Raw genomic sequence first — 25,587 nt, forward strand, 5'->3', positions numbered from 1 at the left:
GCAAAGTCCATCCTGCCTGCATTCCCTCCAGCCTGTCCTCCGTTTCTATGATACACCCTGTGAGAACACGTAGTATGTTGGGGAGAGGGATGTAGGGAGCAATGACTATGGAGTTCTCCAAGGAAAACAAAAGATGGAATATCTATATATTGGGATTTCTAGACTTTTAGGTCCTGCAGCATTTGAGTTTGCTACTTGAGAAGACCCATTATGTCCTGGTGCATTTCCCACTCCTTGTCCTGCTTGGACTCCTGGGCCTTTTTCCTGTCCTCTGTTTTTCTCCATGCTGTTAGCCATATTCACACTGCAAGCCTTTTGACGACAATCCAGGGCAGCATAGGCCTGGAGGGTCTCACAGAACATCTCTTCCTCACCAAAGTCATGCTTCCTGCATGTGTGCAAGGGGTACCCCTTCAGGCCACCACATGAGGAGCTTCTGATAAAAACAGATGTACCATTGGATTGACAGGTTTCAGAGTAACAGCCGTGTTAGTCTGTGTTCGCAAAAAGAAAAGGAGTACTTGTGGCACCTTAGAGACTAACCAATTTATTTGAGCATAAGCTTTCGTGGGCTACAGCTCACTTCATCGGATGCATACTGTGGAAAGTACAGAAGATCTTTTTATACACACAAAGCATGAAAAAATGGGTGTTTACCACTACAAAAGGTTTTCTCTCCCCCCATCCCACTCTCCTGCTGGTAACAGCTTATCTAAAGTGATCACTCTCCTTACAATGTGTATGATAATCAAGTTGGGCCATTTCCAGCATTATGCTGGAAATGGCCCAACATTCCAGCATTGGCTCAGCATTCCAGCATTGTGCTGGAAATGGCCCAACTTGATTATCATACACATTGAAAGGAGAGTGATCACTTTAGATAAGCTATTACCAGCAGGAGAGTGGGGTGGGGGGAGATAAAACCTTTTGTAGTGGTAAACACCCATTTTTTCATGCTTTGTGTGTATAAAAAGATCTTCTGTACTTTCCACAGTATGCATCCGATGAAGTGAGCTGTAGCCCACGAAAGCTTATGCTCAAATAAATTGGTTAGTCTCTAAGGTGCCACAAGTACACTTTTTTTTTTTATTGGATTGACAGTCGCAATGGCAAAGGAAAGATAAGTTTCAAAATTCTTCCCTCATTCCCATAAACACTTTTAATAAGAGATGCTTATTGACATTTTGACTTTGAAGCACCTGGCACAATGTCGCTCTTCAGGCCCAGCTGTGGTGAATACAGCCCACCACAAGTATGGGAGAGGGTGGACTTTTTGTTCCATAAAGCTATAAAATTTTCAGCCACTCTTCCCATGGGTCTGAGCATATGGCAATGACACTATTTTCCACAGCTAGTGGTGATTTTAGCTGACATCTCATACATGAAGATCACAAAGGCACAGAACAGCTGCTACTGGTGTCAAAGCCACCCGGGCCTGTATACTGCTGACTGCAATGAGCCTGCCAAAGCCATCAGAGCGGCGTGTGAAAGTATCCTACAGCAGAGAAAAATAAAGCATCCACCCTAGAAACCTTCAGGAGGGGACCATGGAGATCTCAAGAGCACAAATGGAATATCCATATGTGCATAAACCACTCCGCATGCCCTGCATGCCTAACTCTACAAGGGGAATGAGAAGCAAATACCAACTCCATTTATTGCATCTCTACCATTTCTCATATGAGTAAAACGATGAAATGTGTCTTATTAACTTGGGGATGGCCTAGAAGCCCTCTTTAAACGTTAAGATCATAAGGAAAAATAGGCACACACTTACCCACATTCTCTTCCCCTTCATCAGGCTCATCCATGTTCAGCTGGCAGGACTGGCTAGACTGTGGCAGAGTCTCAAACAAGCCCTGGCTTGCAGCTTGACTTGAGTCCCCCAATGTGCACACCCCTCCATTTCTCCCCTCCCAGGCTGTTCACAGCAGGAGTTTGTCTCCTCTGAGGTATCCACAGAGGTCTGTGGAGTGCTGATAGGGTGTCCGCCAAGTATGGTATGCAGCTCTTGTAGAAGTAACACAGTGGTAGCACAGCACCAAATCTATTGTTGTGTTTCCTGGCCTTGTGGTATCCCTGATGAAGTTGTGTCACTTTCACTCAGTACTGCTGCTGATCTCAGCATCCCCTGTGCAATCTGCTTGTAGAAAAATGGAGATCTACAGCTGGTCTGTAGCTGTGCTTGCAGTCTCTCCTCCTCACTGGCCCAAGAGATCCAATACTTCCTATGTGCTCCAGGCAGGAGCTTGTCTAGTACCCGTCTGCGTACGCGGAGCCAGCATGGTCGGTTGGGCAGTTGCACGCAGCAAAGGTGAGCTGCTAGGTGTGCTTGCCAAGGTAGACAACCAGGAAAAGGCATTCCAAAAAAAACATATGGGGAACTTTAATTGGGCTGGCAGCTTCTGGTCTCCATCACCGGGCACTGGAGTTTAAAATTGTGACCAGCGAGGTCAATGTTGCAGGAAATGGGGCATTGTGGGACAGCTGTTGGAGGACTGTTAGGGTCACCACAGGTCATCCAAGGTCTACACTCTCACTGTCATCTCAGTAGGTCAACCACGGCTTTACACTATTTAGGTATGTGGTTTTACCGCATTGCTGTAACAAGGAACTTTCATCTGCCGGAGACAACAGACTGTAGATGCATGCACATATAGCTCAACATAAGGCAATTTATGTCCATGTAACTTTGTAGTGTAGTGTCTGGTAAATTCAATCCCTGAATATACCAGGACTGTTTATAATTCTCTGTAAATTGTAGGGCCATTTTATTTGTTTCAGTCACTGTTCCTAAGAGAAAATACTTAAAGTGTCAGGATTCAATTACAAATTTCTAATCTCATATTCCCAAAGCTTGAATAATTTCTCATTTGTTTTATCCCTCACCCATTGTAGTGGCCAACTATCACATTCCAGGGTGCAATCCAGATCAGTGAGGGGCTGTGTCACCACCTGCCCTGCAACTGTGGGTGTCTTGCAATGCTCTGCTGTTGTAACTCTCAGCCTGCAGGTCACACCTTGAGTGTGTGTACAGCTACAGCCCTGGTCCAGCAACTCTGACTCCAGCAGCCCGTCAGAGACACACCAAGCACACTCTGGCTTCCAACAGCCTTGGAATTATTACCTACAGAGTGACCCTAAGACACCCCCAGTCCCATATTTTCCCCAAAAACATGTATTCTGCACTGTCCAGCCCTCTACTAGACAATTATTAGTGGTCTGTTGCCCCTGTAAGGGGTCAATATGCAACAGTTTGCCACTTTAAATGGAGTTACTGAACAGCTAAGTTTAAACACAACAATGGATTCATTTTCATTAAAAAATAAAACTAATTTATTTAACTACTAAGACAGATTTTAAGTGCATACAAGTATTAAAGTCAGAAATTATTACAACAGAAAAAGAAAAACATAGTAGCTAAAACTTAACAAGCTAGACTTGGCTCAAAGTAAAATCCTTAATACATGTTCTCAGCAAAAGGACTGACCAAATTCTCAGTTCAGAACACCTCCCAACGTCTTAAGGCTGGAGTGTGTGTGTGTGTGTGTCCCTCACTTTTAAAAAAAAAAAAGAAAAGGAGTACTTCTGGCACCTTAGAGACTAACCAATTTATCTGAGCATAAGCTTTCGTGAGCTACAGCTCACTTCATCGGATGCATACTGTGGAAATGTCTTCTGCAGTTTCCACAGTATGCATCCAATGAAGTGAGCTGTAGCTCACGAAAGCTTATGTTCAAATAAATTGGTTAGTCTCTAAGGTGCCACAAGTACTCCTTTTCTTTTTGCGAATACAGACTAACACGGCTGTTACTCTGAAACCTCACTTTTAATAGTCCAATCACCCTTTGAAATGCATGTTCCTGAGGGTTACCCCCCCCCCCCCAGAAAAACTTCCTTCCTACTGTGAAGATGGAGACATGGAGTCTTCTGGTTAAAGAGGTTCCAGGTTGCTGTTTCTTACAATACAGATTGATCTGTTCCTGCCCCCTTTGTTGCCAAAAAATGGCCACAATCAACTCTGATGGCCTCTGCTCGAAGCGTCAGCCTGTCCTTTATCTTTGAGAAATAGATTTACCCCCTTCTGAGACTTGTCTGGTAAACACATTTCAGTCACAATTTAATCATATGTTAATAACTAACTTCACGTATAATGTTGCTATACATTTCACCATATTATTGACCAGTGAGTTATTAGTTTTCAAATGATATCATTACGTCTTGTAAGGTCTTTGTACAAAACATAATAGTCTGTATAGTGTGAATGAAGGCGTGCATTTGGTCACACCAGCAGACAACTACTGTCTCAGTACCGATCCAGTGTGTTCAGAAAAGAAATACACAGAACCAAGCTATGCAGAATTCACAAACAACTATAACAGATGGGCTATGTGTGAAATATTTGAACTGCATATAAAGTTGCTGGCAGTGAATAATCCACAATTTTGATGAGAGCTTTTGCTGTTTACAGTGCCATTCAAAAAACAAGCACCGAGTTCAGAGCATGGGTGTTTCTGTCCAAGACTATGTTTTAATTCAAGATTCCTGATGTTCAGCACACACAGAGGAAAGTACCAAGAGGACAGCTAAAAATAGTTGGATGTTGTTAACACTCATTTAACCGTACTTTCTCTCCAACACCCCCACATCAATACGGGCTCAAGCAGTATTTTACAGACAATTAGAATTACTGCCCAGCTCTGCAATTTATGTAAGCGAGCAGACAACATTTTAACAGTCATTTGGCAAGAGGTCATCTTGTCCTCAAAGGCATCAGCCACCAATAGGCTGCTATAGCTCAGTTTTGGTACACTTCTCCCCTCCCGTTGTACTGTGTGCTATAATTAGAAGGGACTGTTTATTGATGAATTATTGGGAAGCTGAAGTGGTCAATTCACTTCACCAGACAGGTCAGGGCTTTACAGTGAGCAAGAGGAATCTTATTCCCCATTGCTGACCACCCCTACATACACACCTCTTAATATCTTTGCCCACACCTTTGCCCACACCTCTTAATATCCCTTGAACATTGCTCCAGGAAAGTGTCATCTGTTACCCCATTCCTTCTCTTCCATCCATCCTCAACATCCGAGTGGGCTGGGTCTACAGCAGTGGTTCTCAACCTTTTCCTAGTGGAATCAGATGGTTTGGGGGCAAAGGGGGCTGTGGGTAATCTGCCACCAACACTATGGAGCTGCAGGAGCTGCCCTATACTAGAAGAAAAGGAGTACTTGTGGCACCTTAGAGACTAACCAATTTATTTGAGCATAAGCTTTCGTGAGCTACAGCTCACTTCTTCGGATGCATACTGTGGAAACTGCACATTGTAGGGAGAGTGATCACTTTGGATAAGCTATTACCAGCAGGAGAGTGAGTTTGTGCGTGTATGGGGGTGGGGGGGGTGAGAAAACCTGGATTTGTGCTGGAAATGGCCCACCTTGATTTTCATACACATTGTAAGGAGAGTGATCACTTTAGATAAGCTATTACCAGCAAGAGTGGGGTGGGAGGAGGTACTGTTTCATGATCTCTGCGTATATAATGTCTTCTGCAGTTTCCACAGTATGCATCCGATGAAGTGAGCTGTAGCTCACGAAAGCTTATGCTCAAATAAATTGGTTCGTCTCTAAGGTGCCACAAGTACTCCTTTTCTTTTTGCGAATACAGACTAACACGGCTGTTACTCTGAAACCTATACTAGAAGATAATTAAAGTGGAATAGGTGGTAGCCACTCTCATAAATCAATTTAGACGAGTTAGCAGATACATTGCCATTGAGGGACTTGGCTTTCCAACTAGTTTTCCAGGAAGCCACTCTCTCAACAGTTAACCATACCTGACCACCGCACCCGTATTATTTAAATCTATATATCTATATATCTATATATCTAGATAGATATATAGATAGATATAAAGTCCCAGCTAATATCACAGTAAGCTGAGCAGTCTGATTTTTTTAAGTTGGTTTCCTGCCACTTAGAGAGTGTTGTGCAGAGTAGAGCGGACATCTCCCCATCCATCCGCATTCTGCTGGTTAGCCGTGGAAGTTTCAGCCACCGACTATCTCCCCCAGTACTACAATGAGGAGAAAATTGGGGAGGTGCTCCATCTAAAGATGTTTGTGGAAGGAATATGATGCTGACCAATGCTGGAGTTGTTTCCTTGTAATCCCCCATCTGTCTGCATCCATCTGTTGTCTCTTGTTTTATAGAAAGGGAATGTCTATGCTGCCAAAAAAGTGTGTTCTTAACTCAGGTTAAAAGCAGTGAAGAGACTTCAACTTAACTTACGGCTGCAGTTTGGGTAAAAACTCGGAGGGCATCTTAAGGTTGCTATTTTAACCTGAGTTAGCTAACCCAAATAAGAATACCGTTTTTGGCAGGTAGACATACCCTTAAATTGCAAGTTCTTTAGGGCAGAGACAGTCTGTTTGTCCAGCCTAGCACACTGGGGCTCCTAGAAACTGTGGTAATACAAATAATAAAATAAGGAAGAAGCCTCAGACCCTTCTCCATTCCAAGAGAGACTGATTGAAACACTCTATATCAAGCAGGTACAGGATTTTGTAGGGGATGGTGAACTCAGGGCCTCCACGGGTTTGGATAAGCAAGCCTTCAGAGGTGCTTAGAATAACTCAGGATTCATCACAGGGTGCACAAGACTGTCCAGTACCCCCAAGATGCCAGGGTTATCTGGAGAATTGTCTCTGGGAAAGGTATTCCCCACACTGGCAACCATGGTAAGCACTGAGGGCCAGGTACACAACTCCTTTGCAATCTGCCACATTTACTTAAGATGATAGTAACATATCCACATTAGATTTGCAGTTTGAACCAACTATATGTATTTCATTACTTGCCAGCCTCCTTGGCTAATTTAAAGGACACAAAAGTTATGCAGCATTAAGTCTGCAGGATGGAAGGTAAAGGCAGGCCGAGACATCTTATTTCCGAAGCCAGCAATACATTCACTTCAGCTGTCTTGATGGTATCTGCTGTAATGTATTATGCAGAGGGTTAGACTGGATGACCTCCTGAGGTCTCTTCCAACCCTAATCTTCTATGAACATAAATGTCATGCTTATTGTGTTCCTATTACCACGGCTTAAAAACACAGCCCTGATACATTAGCCAAGCAAGTATTCTCACTCCTCCCCTCTCAACCTCTATCTCTGAATTTTGTCTCGAACAGTATATATCAACTGTAAGGGATTTTATTTGGCTGGAGTTCCACCGAACAAAACAAGCTGTCAGTATACAATGCAGATGTTTGACAGTAAAAGCAGTGGTTATTTTAGTTTTTACATATAGCTGCTTAACCATCTGATATGTCCACTATTGCAGAGGTTCTCAACCAGGGGTCCGCAGTCCCCGGGAGTCTGCAAGCCCTTTCAAGGAGGCTACGGCGCTCCCCGCAGGGCTGAAGACCCGATCCCTGCCAGCGCCCCCCATGGGGCTGAAGCCAGGAGGCGCCGGACAGAATCCCCCAGCCCTGATGCTCCCTATGGGGTAGAAGCCCTGAGCCCACAGGCAAAGTTGGGAACATGGAGGGCACTGCCACACCCAAACTGCAGCGCAAGAGCATGGCAATCCCAGGAGCAGCACAGCTCCGCACCTCTCCCCTGCCCCTAGGACAGGTCGGAGGCAGGAGGCCAGAGCCCGTGTAGTGGCACAAACAGCTTGCTGGCAGAAGAATTTCCTATCTAGGTTGTACTGAGCGTGCTCACCCAAACTGAGCAGGCTCAGTACAGGTAACTGCTATTTGTGGGAAAACGTGCCGGCTGCTGTTTTTGCCGTTACCAGGCTGTGCAGGGAAGCTGATGCTCTGGTTGGTGCCATGGAGCAGGCAGCCGCAGCGTTCCCGCCTCTCCTGCTGGTGCCCCAGGTTGAAGCTGCTCCTCAGCTCCAAGCCCCCTTTGCTCCTGCAGAGGCAGCAGGTAATAGCCACCCGGGTGGGGAGACCCGGCTCCTTGGCTGGCAGATCCCTCCAGGAACATGGACCGCAGGGGAGTCCTACCAGCACACAGCCCCTAGCTACCCCACCCCCTGAACCCTAAGCTCTTTTCAAATTTTTAAGCTAAGCCCCCCACCTTTGAGTTATAATTTTTGGCTGCACGCCCTCCCAAACCCCCACCCCAACCCAGACAGGCTGGGTGGCCTGCTGAGGAGTCAGGGGGTGGAGGTGGCACTCCCTCCACAGACCCTGCCATGCAGAGCTGGCTTGAGCCCCGCTGCACCCCACCACCCCCACCCGCAAACGGAAGTCAAACTACACCTCTGCCCAAGGCCCCTGCCCAGAGTTTGCCCCCCCCCCCCCCCCCCCGCCCCGGGCCCTGGAGTTTTTATAGCATGTTGAAAGGGACCTTAGAGAGAAAAAGCTTGAGAACCCCTGCCCTATTGGAGGCTGCTATCTTGTCATTGCAAGGCATAGGCTGGATGTAATAGGATCTTTTCTGTCTCTATTAGCGGGTTCAGTGCACAAGATTAGTTGAATTGCTAGAAACAGTATTACCAAAGTATGAGTAAGAAGAGTTACTCTGAATCCTGGATCCTATATGCAGAACGAATAATTTTATGTTCAAGATACTTGTCCATCATGCCCTCACAGCTGTTAAAATCAAGGTTTGGGTCCCTGACATGGAGAAATGTCAATCTAATGAGAAAAGGAGTACTTGTGGCACCTTAGAGATTAACCAATTTATTTGAGCATAAGCTTTTGTGAGCTACAGCTACATGCATCCGATGAAGTGAGCTGTAGCTCACGAAAGCTTATGCTCAAATCAATTGGTTAATCTCTAGGGTGCCACAAGTCCTCCTTTTCTTTTTGCGAATACAGACGAACACGGCTGTTACTCCGAAACCAATCTAATGAGAATTCTTCTGTTGAAATGCTGTTTGTGGGAGGTTAATGTCAAGGTATTTACTAGACAAGAGTTTGCATCCTCGACTACTCAATTTTAAATCAAGTTCCAATTGCCATCTTTTTAATAGAGCTATTTGGAAATGTTTGGAGAATCTGAAAGATAAAAAGGTCAGTGCTGAAATGTCAGTCTGCAGCTCTCCCATCCCCCAAACAAGAGGAGAGTATATGCAGTTGGGTTTAAAGAAAAAGAGCTGCAATATCACCATTCAGATGCTCCAAATATAAACCAACCCTCCAGCAAAGAGGTTGCCAGGACCAGCATCACTAATGTAGAACAAGCAGCAGAAGAAAAGTTGAAGAAACAACAGCATCTCTATACATCATAAAGAGGCAGTAAAGGGCATATTTACTCCCTCCTACAGCAGTTTACCTTTACACGTCTATCAGAAGTATCTACACAAGCAATAAGAGGGTGAATAGGAGTTCATCCATCGGGGACATACAACACACAGAGAAATCTGACTAACACAGTGGTCTGCAACCTTTACAAACCCAAGATCACTTTTTGAATTTAAGAGCAACACAGGATCTATTCTACCCCTTCCCCAAGGCCCCACCCACTCCATTCCCCCCCATTAGCACCACCCTTACTCACTTTCACTGGGCTGGGGCAGGGGTTTGGGAGGGGGTGCGGGCTCTGGGCTGAACCTGGGTCAGGAGTTTGGGGTATAGGAGGGGGTTAGGAGTGCAAGCTCTGGGAGGGTGTTGGGATGCAGGAGGGGGTACAGGGTGCTGGCTCTATGAGGGGGCTCAGGGATGGGACAGGGGCTCAGGGTGCAGGAAGGGGTTTGGGGTACAGGCTCCGGGAGGGGGCTCAGGGTTGGGGTGCGGCCTCCCACCAGGTGGCACTTCACCTTGCTGTGCCTCCAATCGAGGTAAAGCAGGTTCCCCGCCTGCCGTGGCCCCACACCGCTTCCCAAAGGGGCCAACGTGCCCCTGGAGGGGTGGGGGCACATGACTCTGTGCACTGCCCCTCTCTGCAGGCACCGCCCCCAAAACTCCCATTGGCCACAGTTCCCCGTTCCCAGTCAATGGGAGCTGCAGGGGCAGTGCTTGCAGGCAAGAGCACCGCATGGAGACCCCTTCCCCAGGGGCGTTCTGGCCACTTCCAAGAGTGGCGTGGGGCCACGGCAGCAGCCCCGTTGTGCCACCGCAGCCAGAGATCACAATCGACTGGGAGAATCCCCAGGATCGACCAGTCGATCACGATCGACAGGTTGGTGACCACTGGACTAACACAATGTACGCATGTAACTCTCACATGCACTTTAGAAAAGATGTACCATGTATTGGCTAATCAGCCCTCTTAATTTAACTTAGGCCTTTCCAAACACAGCAGAACCTCAGAGTTACAAACACCAGAGTTATGAACTGACCAGTCAACCACACCTCATTTGGAACCGGAAGTACACAATCAGACCAAAAAAACCCAGATACAGTACAGTACTCTGTTAAATGTAAACTACTACCCAAAAAAAAAAATGAAGGGAAAGCAGCATTTTTGTTCTGCATAGTAAAGTTTCAAAGCTGTATTAAGTCAACATTGAGCTCTAAACTTTTGAAAGAACAACCTTGATGTTTTGTTCAGAGTTATGAACAATTCCATTCCCCAGGTGTTCGTAAAGCTGTGGTTCTATTGTAAAGGATGTTTCCCTTTACTTCAGTTCTGAAAAGCAACTATGAACAGCATCAGAAAGCTCAGTGCCCCATGGAGTCCATGATTCCATAGAGGTTGAATTGGCTGTTACAGAATTGCTTTCACGAATCTAGGCTCTTTTTTAAGCTAAAGAATTGTTTCTAGCCCTCATTGTTGTGAAGAAAACCTTAATCTTGGATTTAACCAATGCTGTCCTGTCTGCATGAGTCTGCAAACATCCTGAAATAATAACTCTGATATCTGAATTGCACCAATCATCTCAATGAGGTTAACGATGAAACCTAGAGATGACAATATCAACATAGCTATTTCACTGCTGATGATTTTAGTAGAAACACCCATCTGATGTGCTTACCACTCCACAATCCTAAATTGGTTCTCAGCTCCCAGAAACCAGAATTCCCTACTGTCAAAACTTCCAGATTTCTTCATAAGAGCTTCTACTCAACTGTCCAGCATCTTCAGTACAAGAATGTACGGCATATTGAAAACTGACAGCATGGCAAGAGCACAAAGTGGCTTGAATATGAAGAACACAACACTACTATACTACTTGCATTTTTTCATTTTTGTGTTTAAACTAAAAAAAAATATGCACGGTTTTCAATTATCTAAAACTGCTGCAGAATACCCCCAGGATCTAATGACCTGTGTCAAGCTCACCAGAAATGTCTTTCCATTTGTGTTCCAGCCATTTCCCAGTGACACATATGCGGTTAAGACGACACCCCCGTCTTGCCCCCCACTGGCCAAACTTAGGAACTCACCCTTTGCTCTGAGAGGCAATTAAAATTCTTTCCTCTCACACATCACCTCTAGAAGGAGATACCACATACATGCCAAGTTCTGGACTCAGTTATGTTGTGCAACCCCAAATGCTCAGTTGGGGATAACAGAACAGAATTTGATCCTGCAATCTGAATCTAGTTAACAATTCTGTGGATGGATGAAAAAGTGAAGTGATTTCCCTCCTACATAGATATACTGATAATGAGGCACTAGAAGGAATAAAAAAAACTTGTTTGACTAAAGTTATTTATGACTGAGGACAGCAGAACTATAAGCAATAAGCAGCTTGGGTTTATCACAGCAGGAGATACTGCTAGTTTGTATTTCAGTTTGTCATCAATCTCACCTCTTTCATTTGCTCATAACTTTCTGAAGTTTTCACTTATTGGGCTGACACAGGCTTGCTCTCTGATCAAACAGGAGTTTCTTTTGGGAGGTTTCAGTAAAACCAGTTTAGTCCTTTGAGTAGGAAGAGAGTGAAGATGGCTGGGGTAGAAAGCTGAAGTTTGGCCAGAAATTAGGCCCTTGATGAGAAGACCCTTTATGTATTCCAGTGAAAACTCATTTTAATTTGACCGAGTTATGAGCCTTTGAAAGTTGCACTTCATGCATACACAATACAATTGGTATGACTTCCTTTAAGCAGTGTTTGTAGTGAACGTCAGCTACACTGAGCAGGAGACTGGGACTAACTTAACAGTGTAGCAAAAAAGTAAATGCACAGAGTGAATCCAGAGCTCTTACCTCATTCACTGTGCATCTTGAAAGAAATGATCTGTGCAGCTTTTAAGGCTTGCTGGAGAGAGCTGTCTCCTGCAGACTTCCCAGAGTGCAGAGTAGAAGAGCTCCCTCTAAGAAAACCTTGTAAGGTGTGTGGGATGCAGCATTTGATGTTGTCATGTTGTGTAGCCAAACAGTTCCATATCACAGAATTTCTTTTAATCTCCCTAGGAGATTACAATAAAAGCCACGTTAAACACTCAAAAGTCAGGAAGTGACAAAGTTAAAGGACTTCAAAAAAAGTCATAACTGTCTTAAAGTTACTTTTAGAAGTATTCTATGTTAGATGTAACACCTGATAAGACTACTGTGACCGAGAAATGAAAGATTTCCATTTTCTAATTTGTTCACTTTGTGCACTTGACAACCCTGTGAGTCTAATCAGCTTACTCAGAGGGTACGTCTACACTGCCATTAGACCCCCACAGCTCGCCCATGCCAGCTGACTCGGGCTAAGGGGCTGTTTAACTGTGGTGTAGATGTTCAGACTTAGGCTGGAGCCTGGACTCTAGGACCCTGTGATGTGGGAGGTTCGCAGAGCTGGAACCTGTCCCTGTACAGCTACACTGCAGTTAAACAGCCTGTTAACCCAAGCCAGCTGGCATAGGCCAGCCGCAAGTGGACATATACAGATCATGTGGGTCTGGCATATAGCAACGGGGGAGAGAAAGATGTGTAAAAGATAGCAAAAACTGTCATTTTAAAACCACAGAAGTTGACAGAGCATTTCAGGGCAGGTATAGGACAAAAACTGTTTCAATTGTCTAGATCTTGGGCAGTATCCCTTTATGGTGGCATATGAAGCCTTAGCTCTGCCCCCTGGTGTTTAAGTACTATGGAACACAGCATTTCTCAAAATAATAAGGCTTATATCTGCCACTTTAGATGTACATATCTATAGAATTGGCAGGATTATATAATTTCAACTCATAACAGATGTATATTTTAAAGCTTTTTTTTTTTTAAGATTTTTGTTTAAATGTTTACAGTAGCAAGAAATTACTGGGAGTCAGACAATTGTTTAATGACAGGACACAGATCCAAAATGTTAAAGTTTTATAAACTGTTAAAACAAACTGTCCCCCTTACATGTCAAAATATACAAAGTAAATATGCTTAAATCAATGAGTCTTACTGATTTTTACTATTCATTTACTCGTCCTTTTCTAACAAGCTTAATTCAAAAGTCGAACGATGGATTTTGACTCTAATAAGTTCCCAACCAGCATTTTTCTTTCTTTGCCCATCTGTAAATTTCAATTCTCAATGGAAATATTTTTCCAGCCATTTGTAGGTGTATGGTGAAATCAATGTTTACTGACATTTATGGATACAAATTTCATCCTTCCAAGCTGACATTTTCCATTCAAGTATACTCATACCACTCACTGACATAATATCCAACTTCATTCACTCAGATTACATTTTTAAAGACATGTTCTCTTCACTAACATAGTTATGACTAAATGTCACCTTCTAAGTAGTCCTTTCAGGCACCGACAGTCTTCTTCAAGTACAATTCAACAGAATGGTTGTCCTGTGGTTAAGGCACTGGATCAGTAGTCAGGAATCTGGGTTTTAGGCCTGACTCTGTCACACATTTCCTGTGTGACCCTGGGCAAGTCACATAAGGCTTGATTTTCTGAAGTGCTGAGTATGGACGGTTCCAACTAAAGTCAAAGGGAGCTACAGCAACTTTGAAAGTTGGAATCTTCGTCTTTGAGCCTCAGTTGCTCAGCCATGACAGGAGTCAGGAAAACGGACTGGGCAGATCACTAGGATGACCTAGTACAGCAATTCCCATTTGCCTAATACGGCAGTCTTTTCTACCGGCAATTATTCCATGGTTATTTTCTATACTCACTTGCTCACAACTTTGTGTCTTCTAAGCTTGCAGGTAAAAAGTCTAAAACTACATTTAGCGTTAGTCACCCTAGTGGCCAAACTGCAAGTGAAATAGTTTGACCAGGGAAAACACTTCACAAAAGATCAAGTTTTAACAGATTACAGTTTCAATACTCATTTGTAATTAAAATACCTAGCTGTAGTTGTTTGCAGCTTTAAAGGCTCAGATATTTAAATTTCAGAAGAACTCAAGTCAACATCTAGAGCCTTAATGGACCAGCTCCTGTTCTCATCAACAGCTCCAGCCTCTGGAATAAAATAGTCACGATGAACTTTAAAAGCTGAACATTCTGGGGAGAATCGATTCTCTCTCTGAGATGCAGTCAGTCACATAAGCAATAACATTCCAGAGTGTGCATTTGTCAGCCAATAAATGCACCCCTCGGGTATGCAGAGAAGCCAAGGACACCCAAGATATTTGACTACTAGCCAAGAAATGCCTACCCCAGAGTGTGTTACTATACTTATAAAATGGCTTATTGACAAACTAAAGTGTGAAATATTAATCTTTCCAAGAAACTAGCTCCACTGGAACTAACTGCCATCCAGGAACAAACCACAGTGGTCTGCTTCTATTTATGGCTTCCCTGTGTCTCTCTCACCCCAAAATAGGTGAAGGAAGCAGAAGCAGAGTCCTTTGCTCTCTCCTCAAGTCAGCTGGAAAGGCAGCCAAGCTGATTCTATGAGGTTCTCTTTCAGCCCTCCTCTTCAGAAGAGAGGTACTACTGCTGCTTGATTTTATTATTTTTAAATACCCTCAGCCTCCTTCCTCCCTTTTATCTGCCTCCTGTGTCAACTGGAGGTAGCAGGGGCTGTCAATAGAAGCTGGACTGCATTTGTAGAACACCCCTTTTCCTTCATTCCAAGATGATCAGGTAGGAGGAAAGATTCAAGGACAAATGGTTGGCTGTTACTAAGCGATGGTAACAAGGTTCTAAGTATCTAGAAATCCCCACTGTTCAGATGGGTGGATGATTTGGATACGGCAGGGACACTGGACTGCTTAAGTGGGTTTACAGTCTAAGCACTTGCGTTTGGATTTCATAGTGGGGGGCATTAGTTATGGTGATGAGGCCTATGTGCATAGATGCTTAGATAGGCTCAGCACTTTGAATACTCTTTATGTTCCTCTTAAGTTGGTTTTGTAAAAGCTTCAATACAACCTAAGACCAATAGAAAGGTTTCCTTTTTAAAAGAACAGATCAAACTTTCTACCGAGTTGTTTGTTGGAGAGATATTTCCCTGCAGTGTTTTGAATCTGAACACTGAGAACTTGCAATGGAAATTGACTTAGGTTAGCCAATTAAAACAAATGGAGAAATGCCAGAAAAATAGCACAAGTAAGAGTGAAAACTGAACTGGATTTTATTACTAATGCTGTACATTGAAAATGAAAGTAACAAAAAAAAACTGGTTGTTTAAATTATTTAGGCTTATGCAACTGACTGTAGTTACAACTTGCCTACAGTTACCATACTAGACTCATAGGTGAACCATCAATTCTAGTCCCCAACAGATTCTATACAGCGTATTGCCGGATAAATTTTTCCCATTCCATCTCCTTCTCCCGTTACATAAAAGTGTTTTAACTGCTATTACAGCGTGTAGATACTTATGAGTACTCTTTCTGTACTATGCATTTTTAATTGTTGGATCGGTCCCTATAGATATTTTGATAACATTCAGAGAACTAGACTGTTTGAGATGCTCTTGGGGGTGCAACAGAATAGTAATCAATCTCTCCCACCTAACCACATTCCCCCCCCCCCCCGATCCACAGGACTTGAAAATTTACTACATACCTAAATGCCACAAGATTAAGCTACAAGCTCTACTGTTCAGGGGCAATGCCCATGTAAAACAGCTACCTACATACCCAGCTGCTGGGAAAGAGAAAAACCTTAATATGTATTAACTTTATTTTAGACTTCATTTCTGGAAGGAACATGCATATTCACCCTTTGTTCCTCCCCTTCTCAACCCAGAGCCTCCTGGCTGCTGTGAAGGCAGGAGTCTTCAGGGGTGGAAGGGAGAGAAGAGGGAGTTCTCTGCTAATTTACCCCCAACCCTGCCTCCGGTTTTACATTCTCCTCCTCCTCAGTTAACAGCTTGCTCCAACGTTACTCTTGGGGGAATTCTGTGCTAAAAAATTTAAAAGTCTGTACACTCTTTTAAAGTTCTGCAAAATTTTGCAAATTTGTCAAAATAACAATATAATCACACCAGTTTCAATTATTTTTGGTCATTTATTTCAAAATACCTGTCAGTAAGTATGTCTGTCACAATACAGACAACAAAAAAGATTCAGGAAATGCTTTTTGACAAATAGATTCCTTACTAGGCATATTAATGCAGAATTTTGAGTAATAGTTCATTTAAACTACAATACAGAACCATACTTACTGCACGCCTCAGAACCAGTGCAAAGGCTTTGGGGAGTCAGGGGTAACGGAGGAGCTAAGAGAGTGGGAAGTAATTGCTGGGAAGAAGCCTGGGTGTGAAGTTGGAGGGTTGTTGGGTATGGGTACGGGAAGGGATTGTTCGGGAGATTCCCCCATGCAGACCCTGGCTGACCCTTAGCTTCTCCCATTCAGTCAGTCACATCAGTTCCTGTCCCCATGTCTCCCTGCACCCGTGTCCCCTTGTACCCCAGCCACGTGCCCCTCCACCCCCACTCAGCAACCCCCCCCATCCCTATGTGGCCCTGCACCCCCTCCCCCATGTGTCTCTGTGCCCCCACTCAACCATCCCCCTTCGGCCCTGTAGCTCTGCACCCCCTTTCCCATTCCCATGTGGCCCTGCGCCTCCCCTGTCCCTAAATGGCCCTGCCTCCCCTCCCCCATCACCATGTGGTCCCGCATCTCCCTCTCCCTGCGGCCCCACATCTCCACTCCCATTCAGCCCCTGCCCCAGTCTGTCGTCCCCCACTAGCCCTTATGAGCCCTGTCTGACCCTTAACAGCCCCACGCTGTCTGTCTCCTGACCTGGCCCAACAGGTGCTGTGAAGAAAGCAGGCACTCTCTCTTCCCTAGCTGGCCAGGAGCTGCTGCTCTGTTCTATCACCACAGCACCCTCTAGTGGGCAAAAGGCAGTATTGCAGCAGCTTTCAAGCAAACGCTTTTTCTGAACAAAAAATTAAACATGTGTAGCTCATTTATTATGCATGCACACAGTGGCACAGAATTCCCCCGGGACGATAGTGTCTACTCCCCATACTGCTCACAGCTTTCTGAAGATGCAGCAGAACCAATATGAGTGAGCTGAGTCTACTTAGTTTCATTGTTGCCCAGAGGTTTCCCCCAATAGCAACTTTGAGAACCCACAGAATTCTATTTGGTCTTCACTCTATGGCAGATTGGGGAAGCTCTGAGCAGCAGCAGCAATGGGGCTATCTTCCTTCAGACTTTAGAAAACAGCTTTGCATTGATTCCCATGCAGTCGACATCTGGAGGGTTCTCATTACAACCATAAGAGAGAGAGAGACTACTTTTTTTTAAAATGAAGCCAGATTCCACAGTAGTTGATGGTCACACAGGAAAGATGCCTACTCACAACAGGCAGACCCTATAACTATTATAATTTCAGTTTGCAGTAAATTTTCGTTTGTTTAAAATTAAGTCAAGTTTTGATCCTGAACAAGACAATTTGCAACATTACACTGAAAAAAAGGAATCTGTATTTGAGAATACTCAGCTGTTAGTCACTAAAGCTAACACAGTATAACAAATATAGGCAATAATCTATACCTTTAAAATTGAATGAATCAGATCCACTGCTGACTAACAGGTTTTTAAACCTAGATAGAAACTGTAAGGTGATTTATAAGGGAACTTCTTTCCTGAATCTGGAAGAATGTGTTCTCTCAACTGCTGCACCAAGAGGCCACATTGCCCACTGGATTTCTGCCTGGATATTTACAGGCAGAGAATTAGTGTGAGGAAATAGGGGATCAGAGAAGAGTGAAAAACTGATTTCCTTTACCTGGGTATCAAAAATAGCTGAGTATGTAACATACAGAGTGCTAGGCTGAAAACCTAGAGAACTTCTGTCATCCCTGTGGATAAAGTTATGTCACGGAGGTCACAGATTCTGTGACTTTCAGAGATCTCTAACATTTTTGCTTCAGCCCCAGTGTGGCAGGCCCAGAGCTGTCAGCCAGCGGGAGACCACAGAGCTCCGCGCTGTGGCGTGGACCCTGCAGCGGTCAGCCACCGCAGCAGCAGGTGCTGTCTTCCCCCCTGCTTGGGCTTCAGTCGTCCTCCCCCCCAATTATTTTTAGTAAAAGTCACAGGCTTCCATGAATTTTTGTTTTTTGCCGATAACCTGTCTGTGACGTCTACTAAAAATAATCACGATAAAATCTTAACCTTAGTCATCCATCACAGATCTAGTTAAGTACCTTGAAAGTATAGCTGCAAGAGTTAGCACTTTCCATACTAGATTCCCTCTTTGACCATGACCACAAATTGTAAGCCTATAAATCTGGAGTAATGAGAACCCAGCAAGCCCCTGATGAGAGTTAGAGGGTATGTGGAAGCAGGAGGGGAAAAAGTCCAGGTGCTTAGCCAACCGTGGAACATTTTGTCCCTCAAATTAGGTATGTGCTATGAGACTTAAATCACATCTACATCCTAGACATTGGAGGACATTCCAACATTAAGAAGGAATAAGATAAAGGGGGGCAATAAAAATGTTTAAACACATTTCAGCATATGTTCCACAAAAGTAGGCAATATAGTCCAGAATCCTGATGCAGTCTTTCAGGTAGTAGTTGGCAACCAGAAATTCAGCATACAGATTTTTTGGGGGCTGTGGGGAGGGGGGAGAAGAGAAGAAAAAGGAATGAAAAAGTTTATTCCCCAAGCTCAATACGATACAAGTGGACTACAACGTATCTACGTCCCCCTAGTGATTGTTAGACTATGTGAGGAGTGTCCGTCAGCAGCTCCCTTGAAAGCAGCTGTTGGGAGTTCAAATGTCTCCCTCAGCCCTGTGTAAATTTCCTTTTCCCCCCAGCACAGACTAACATCTAATAAAAGTAAATAAGAGAAGAACTTTATAGGGGGAAAAATCCACACACAAGGATTTGGTCTTGTTGCAGGGTGGGGCGGGCACCTCTTAGTAGACTCCCACAAACATCGCACTTCCTAGAGACAGCTGCAATTGCTCTCCAGCTTTAGAGAGACTGGAGCCTAGTGGCAGCTTTTTCTAGCTTTTGCTTCTTCACAGGACAAGCCCAATTTTTGGACACCAGCCTCCCCAGGATGTGTTTTCCTGGAAAGGGTTTAAAAAGTGTTAATTCTCACAATTTAGTTTCCCCAGCCCCTGCTGCAGGCACCAGACTCTCCCCCTTCTATAGTACAGCTGCTCCCAATAGGCTAAGGGAGGGAATAGAACCTGATCTGATGAAGCAATGGGGATTTTCAGTACTTCAAGAAAGATTCCATATCAGCCATAGCTTTAGATCATTCCTACTTTTAAAACAAACAATGCCAAGAATTTAATCTCTGTAACCATGATTTCCCCAAGTTCTCCCACCCTAGCAAAATAAAGCAGCTCTGTTACAGAGATGTAAAGCCTACGCAGGACAGAAACATCTTCATTTATAATCTTTAAAAGATAAAAGTTCCTCAAACATTAATTTTTAATTTAACTGTTCTAAGACCTTGACCAACAACCCCTCCTACACCTCCATTCTCTGCCTCTCTGGTGAAATGGAACATGAGGCACTGACCTTACAGTCACCTGTGGCACTCAATAAGTAATGTGCTAGATACTCAGTGTGCAGCAATATAGCCTTCACACCACCATAGTGATAAAGTGACTAAAAAAAGAAAGACTGAGTGAACTGGTGCAAAGAGATCTACCACAACAACAAGGTTTAAGTCAAGAGAGATTCAGTCATTCATAAAGAGCAAGGGCTGCTGCCTCAAGCTGAAGTGAGAATGAATGAGAGAGATTTCAAATATAAAGACACGCCCAGCAAATTCCTCCTCCCTTAAACAGACCAATATACAGTGCCTTGAAATTAATTGTCACCATATGGATGGACTCTCCTTTCTGACTGAATACAGCTTGGAGCAGCTGTTCTATAAAAGAAACCGTATATTCCAGACTCTGAAGAGGAACTGCCCTTCATTATTTACCTACACCCAAAACGCCACAACAAACACCTTACATCCTCATCCTTTCCAGCAGCCAAGACAGACCACTCACCATTCGGCATGACATGAGTACCCCTCTTCCAAATCCCAAAGTGGGCAGGCAACTGCCCATAGCAGTTACTTCCAATCCCAAAACAGAGACAGCCTCCAAAAAATCAGAAAAATATAGACAACTCCTTCCCCAAAGGTTAAGCTAGAGAAACACACAGACCCCCAACAGAAGGGGGGGAAAAAACATTAGACCCTAAGATATAATATGCACCTCTCCGGAAAAAAAGAAAGAGAGAGTCCCCTAGAAGACACTCCCAGAAAAGCACGTACCAATTAATTTGGAAATCCATGAACAGACCCTGGAGTAAGTACAACCCTTCCCTTTTCAGCTAAAGCCGAGACACACCCCCACTGCTGAAATCCCTGCACCCCCGGTGTAGAAACACAGACAGCCGAAGGCGCTGCCAGACCCGCCCCCCCAGCTCAAACTCGCCCAGGCCCCAGGAGCAGAAATGCAGCTCTCAGCGCATCGGCAGACACACACACACACCCCAGGCCCCGAGACACCTCCACCGAAGAAGACAGACCAGAGTCCCCTTTTGCCCTCCCATTTCCTGAGCGGTAACAAAGACCCTCAGACGCAAGCACCGCCCGAGGCCCCAAGATCCCCCCCAGCCCCAGCCCCGGAATCCACCCCCGCCCAGACAGGCTCCAGCGCTCAGCGAGACACCCCCCCGCGGCCGCTACACCCCCGGAGTAGGAACAGAGCCAGCCCCTCTCTCCGGGGCGAGGGCCAGACACACACGTCCCCTGCCCAGCCCGTCCCCAGGGCGAGGGCAGACCCGCCCGCGACGGCTCCTGCCCCCCAGGAGTCAGGCTCCAGAGCTCGCGCAGACCCCCCCCCCCCCCCCGCCGGCCCAGACACCAACACACCCCGCGCCCCACCCCCATGGAGCCGGCTCCGGCCTCCGGCGCAGCCACCCCCCGCCCGGCCGCAGAGAGCGGGCAGCCCAGGCCCGTGCCCGGCTGACAGGCCGGGGGGCTCCCCGCGCGCCCCACTCACCGATCACCTCCTGCAGCTCATAGTCATCCCTGTTGATGGACCAGGGCAGGGAGCTGGGGTCCTCGGCCATGGCGGCGGCGGCGGCGCGTCCCCGGGCACAGCGAGCTCAGCGCCGGGCAGCGGGGAGAGACGAAGAGAGGCGCGCAGCCCCGCGGCCCGACAGCCACCCTGCCTGAGCCCTCCCCGCGCCGCCCCTCTCTCGCCTCCCCATTGGCTGGGGTCTCAGCCCTGGGGGGGCGGGGCGGCCCAGTCACGCTCGGCGAGGCCTAGTCACCACCCCCCTCAGCAAAAAGCCCATAGAAGAGGCGGCCTATAGAGTTCAGTAGAGAAACCCACCAAACTCGAATAAGGTAAGCGCTACCATGGCAACCTCTCCCCCCCCCACGAACATGGGCCGTCCCTCCACCTGCCCACACCGACGCGGGATGACGTCACTCGCGCACGCCTGCCGACGCCATCTTGAGAGAGAGAGAGAGAGAGAGAGAGACGCAGTTCATCCGCCATCTTGAGTGAGGCGCTTGCCAGACTCCGCCAGAACTTCACCCTTCTCACATCCCCACCATCGTATGAACGGCTGCTTTTAGCCATACATCCCGTGAAGGATAAAGATTTGGCTGTAGTATAATCCATCCCAGAGGGAGGCGGAACGAGAACATGCCACACACAAGATGGCTGCCGTTTGCGTCTCACCAGTGCTGTCAGGGAGGAGCGGAAAGGGATTCGCCCCCCCGTCTCTGAGGCCGGTGTTGATTGGTCCTCCGCTATAAGCTCTCCAGCAGTGATTGGCTTCTAAGCCTGTCCATAGCTTGAAGTCCCGGCCCGACCCGTGTGTGCACCATGCTCTTGCATAGGGAGGGGAGAAAAGGGAGGGAAGGAGAAGGGGTCCTTGAAGGGCCTGCATCTTTGTGGGGCCCTGTGCAAAGTGAGCGAGACTCCTGGAGCCTGACCTAGCGTGCAGAGTCCATCTTGGGGGGGAATGGCTGTAGGGAATGCCGGAGGAGCATGGGTTCATGCAGAACGTCCACTTAGTACATTGCCACCTTGTCACTGTCATGTAGCCACGTCACCCTCCTGGTCTGGCCAGGAGCCTTTGATTTTGCTGTGATGATCCCCGCTGCTGCAGGCAATCCTTTGGGATATTAATAATTCCCCAGGGTCACTTTCACACTGCAATGCCATGACATTTTGATGCAGTGTATCAAAACATCACAAACTAGAAGTTTCTGCCAGACTGGAGAATCTCAGAGAAGCAGCCTTCGGGGAGGGTAAGCAGTTGGCACAGAGCCTCTGAAAAAGGGAGGAAAATTTTGGGTAAGGCACAACCTAAACCCGTTAGGAAAAGTGCTGTAATATTTCTAGTGCCCACACATATGAGACACCCCTGCCTCTCAATATTAAGTTATGTGAGCACAAACTTATCTATCTTGAAAAGATGAAGGGCTGCAAAATATTTCATCCAGAGAGCATAGGGATTTCAACCCTGAGGTTTAGATTATTGTGTTAAATTAACTAAACCAGTATCTCCAGGCAATAGGGCTCCCTCTTCTTCAATGTATGTATATTTCCAAGGCTTGTCTTAATTTAATGGGCAGGTGCAGTAGTCCACCACAGATGCTTTTGGGCTCCATATTCTGTATTTAACTACAGGGAGAGGTTATGGTGGATGTCATCTGGTGTAGAAGAAAGGTCACTCTTTCTCCTCTCTTCAAGATCTCCTAGTTGCCAAACTCTTCTGCATACTCCCCTCCCTAATTTCAATACTGAGTAATATAGCCAGACTTTCTGATTCAAATACCAGGTCAATCAAGTATTCTGACTGATTACTAACCATGATAAAATCCTGGCAGTATCTTCTGGGTATCTCAGCAAGACATAGCCCCTATAATTATGACATTGTAATAGTGCCCAAAGACAGGATAGGGGAATCATTGTGCTAGGTGCTAATTAACTGCACAGAGGTGCACAGCTGAGCCAGCATGGAGCCCTATTGATCCATGTGTGTGGCAGAAGTAATGCCTAAGGGAAAAAAGATGACTCAGAAGGAATGGAGCAAGGAAGAGGATAACAATAATAACATGAATTTACATACACTAGAGAGACAAGGTGGTTAATATCTTTTGTTTGACCAACTTCTGCTGGTGAGAGAGACAAGCTTTCAAGCTACACAGAGCTCTTCAGATCATACACTCATTATGCACACAGCTAGACGCTTTCAAGGCAGTTTTTAAACACACACAAAATAGATAAAATAGTTTTAGTGTCAAGGACAACCCAAATCAGCTGGGACATTTGGCAAAATCTGTGGAATTTGTGTGTTAGGTTTTATTTTTGCTTTCTACTCTACCTGGAGTGGCCACTATCCAGCTTAATATCAGATATTACAGTAAGTCACAAGGAACATCTTCCATTGTTGTATGCAGTGTTGTTGTAGCCCTTTTGGTCCCAGGATCTTAGAGAGACAAGGTGGATGAGGTAATATCTTAGGTGGTACCAACTTCTACTTGTTGAAAAAGACAAGCTTTCAAGTTTACACAGAGCTCTTCTTCGGGTCTGGGAAAGGTACTCAGAGTGTCACAGCTAAATATAAGGTGGACCAGATTGTTTAGCATAAGTATTTAACACATATTTCAAGCGACCATTCAAGGTGAAGTGGCCTGTCAACAATGCTCCAGTCATGGGGAGTGGAGAGAATGCTTGGGAAGTCAAGAGAGGTGTTAGTGGGTTATAGAGTGCTGTAGTAAGCCATAAATCCAGTGTCTCTATTCAGTCCATGATTCTTAATGTCTAGCAAAAAGTTCTTCTTCACTTTGTCCAAACCATGGGACAGCCATGGATACTAGGATAGCTTCCCAATATGCCAGCCTCTTCGTGGGCCACCTTGAAGAAGAATTTCTGGATAAGTGCACCACAAAACCAATAATATACCTAAGATTTATCAATGGTATTTTCATCCTCTGGATAGGTGACCTAAACTCCCTCATAGATTTCCAACACAACTTCAGCAACTGCCACCCATCCATTAAATTCGCTCTAGAACACTCCTCTACTAGCATCAACTTCCTGAACACCATGATCAGCTTCAACAATGGAACCCAACAGACAACTATATACAAGAAACCCACTGATCACCATACCTGCCTTCACAGATCCAGTAACGACCCCAAACACACCAAGACGCCAGGCAGGCACTCAGATACCACAGCATATGCTCCAAATAGAAAGTCTGGGATATACATCTTTACACACTAAAAGCAGCCGTCATCAAACAAGGATGTTTCCCCAGAGAAATAGATTGCATCATGGAGTGGGCCATCCAAATACCCCAAGAGAACTTGCTTCAATACAGAAATGAAACCCTGTCCAACCATACACCTCTAGTTGTCACCTATCATTGGAAGCTGTAGGAGTATCATGAACAACGACAACCCATACTTTATGGGGACCACATCTTGTAAGAAATTTTTCCTCAATCCCTATTCTGGCCTTCAAACAACCCCCCAGCCTCTCCAAACTCATCATCAGAAGCAAGTTCTCCATACACCAAGACGTACCAACTCAAAGCAACACCAGACCCTTCCAGAATAACAGCTGGAAAACCTGTAGACATATCTCCACTGCTCTGATGACCAACACCCCCCATAACATACCTTTCCAGATCCATGTGGCGTACCTCATCCAATGCACTAAATGTCCCAATAACAACTATGTGGGTGAAACCAGACAATCACTACGCTCTCAGATGAACTCACACAGAAAAATGATAAAAGACAAAAACACCATATCACCTGTGAGTGAACATTTCACAAAATGATCACTTCATACCTGACCTCTCAGTTCTCACCCTGAATGGAAACCTACACAATACCTTCAAAAGATGAGCCTGGGAGCTTAAATTAATAACTTTGCTAGACACTGAAAATCATGGACAGAACAGAGACAGTAGATTTCTGGTTTATTACATCTATAATCCCCTAACCCTCCCCCTCTCTCATGACTTGAGAGGTGTCGATGGGCCACTTCACTTTGAATGGTCCCTTGAAATACGTTTATTTATGTTAAACAATCTGTTCTACCTTGTAGTTAGCTGTGACATTCTGAGTACATTTCCCAGACCCGAAGAAGAGCTCTGTGTAAGCTCAAAAGCTTGTCTCTCTCACCAACACAAATTGGTCAAATAAAAGATATTACCTCACTGAGCTTGTCCCACAAGGAACATCAGTCATACATTTTTTTTACCTTATTAGAACAAGTTCCCTGAGGTGCAGCTGACAAACCAAGATTCATAGAAGATCCACAAAATCCTGAAAAATTCATGA

The 25,587-nt window shown here is 45.3% G+C and overlaps 1 protein-coding gene across 3 annotated transcripts in view; it reads right to left on the minus strand.

Moving 5' to 3' along the window:
• The window catches only part of OXSR1 (oxidative stress responsive kinase 1), a 120,202-nt gene extending 98,725 nt beyond the window's left edge, over positions 1 to 21,477 (minus strand). The window contains exons 1-3 of one of the 3 annotated variants that reach the window (XM_048837490.2): positions 21,272 to 21,473; positions 14,187 to 14,301; positions 12,113 to 12,315 (exon numbers count right to left, since the gene is read on the minus strand). Coding sequence is in view for 1 of the 3 variants with exons in the window: in XM_048837489.2 (XP_048693446.1) it covers positions 21,272 to 21,341 (70 nt within the window). In the remaining 2 variants the exon portion in view is untranslated. Of the gene's footprint in view, positions 1 to 12,112; positions 12,316 to 14,186; positions 14,302 to 21,271 lie in introns of all 3 variants that reach the window. The other 2 variants (XM_048837491.2, XM_048837489.2) reach the window with 2 other exon arrangements.
• Between the last annotated feature and the right edge of the window lie 4,110 nt (positions 21,478 to 25,587).

The sequence above is a fragment of the Caretta caretta genome, chromosome 2 (genome assembly GCF_965140235.1).
Source record: "Caretta caretta isolate rCarCar2 chromosome 2, rCarCar1.hap1, whole genome shotgun sequence".
Classification (NCBI taxonomy): Eukaryota; Metazoa; Chordata; order Testudines; family Cheloniidae; genus Caretta; species Caretta caretta.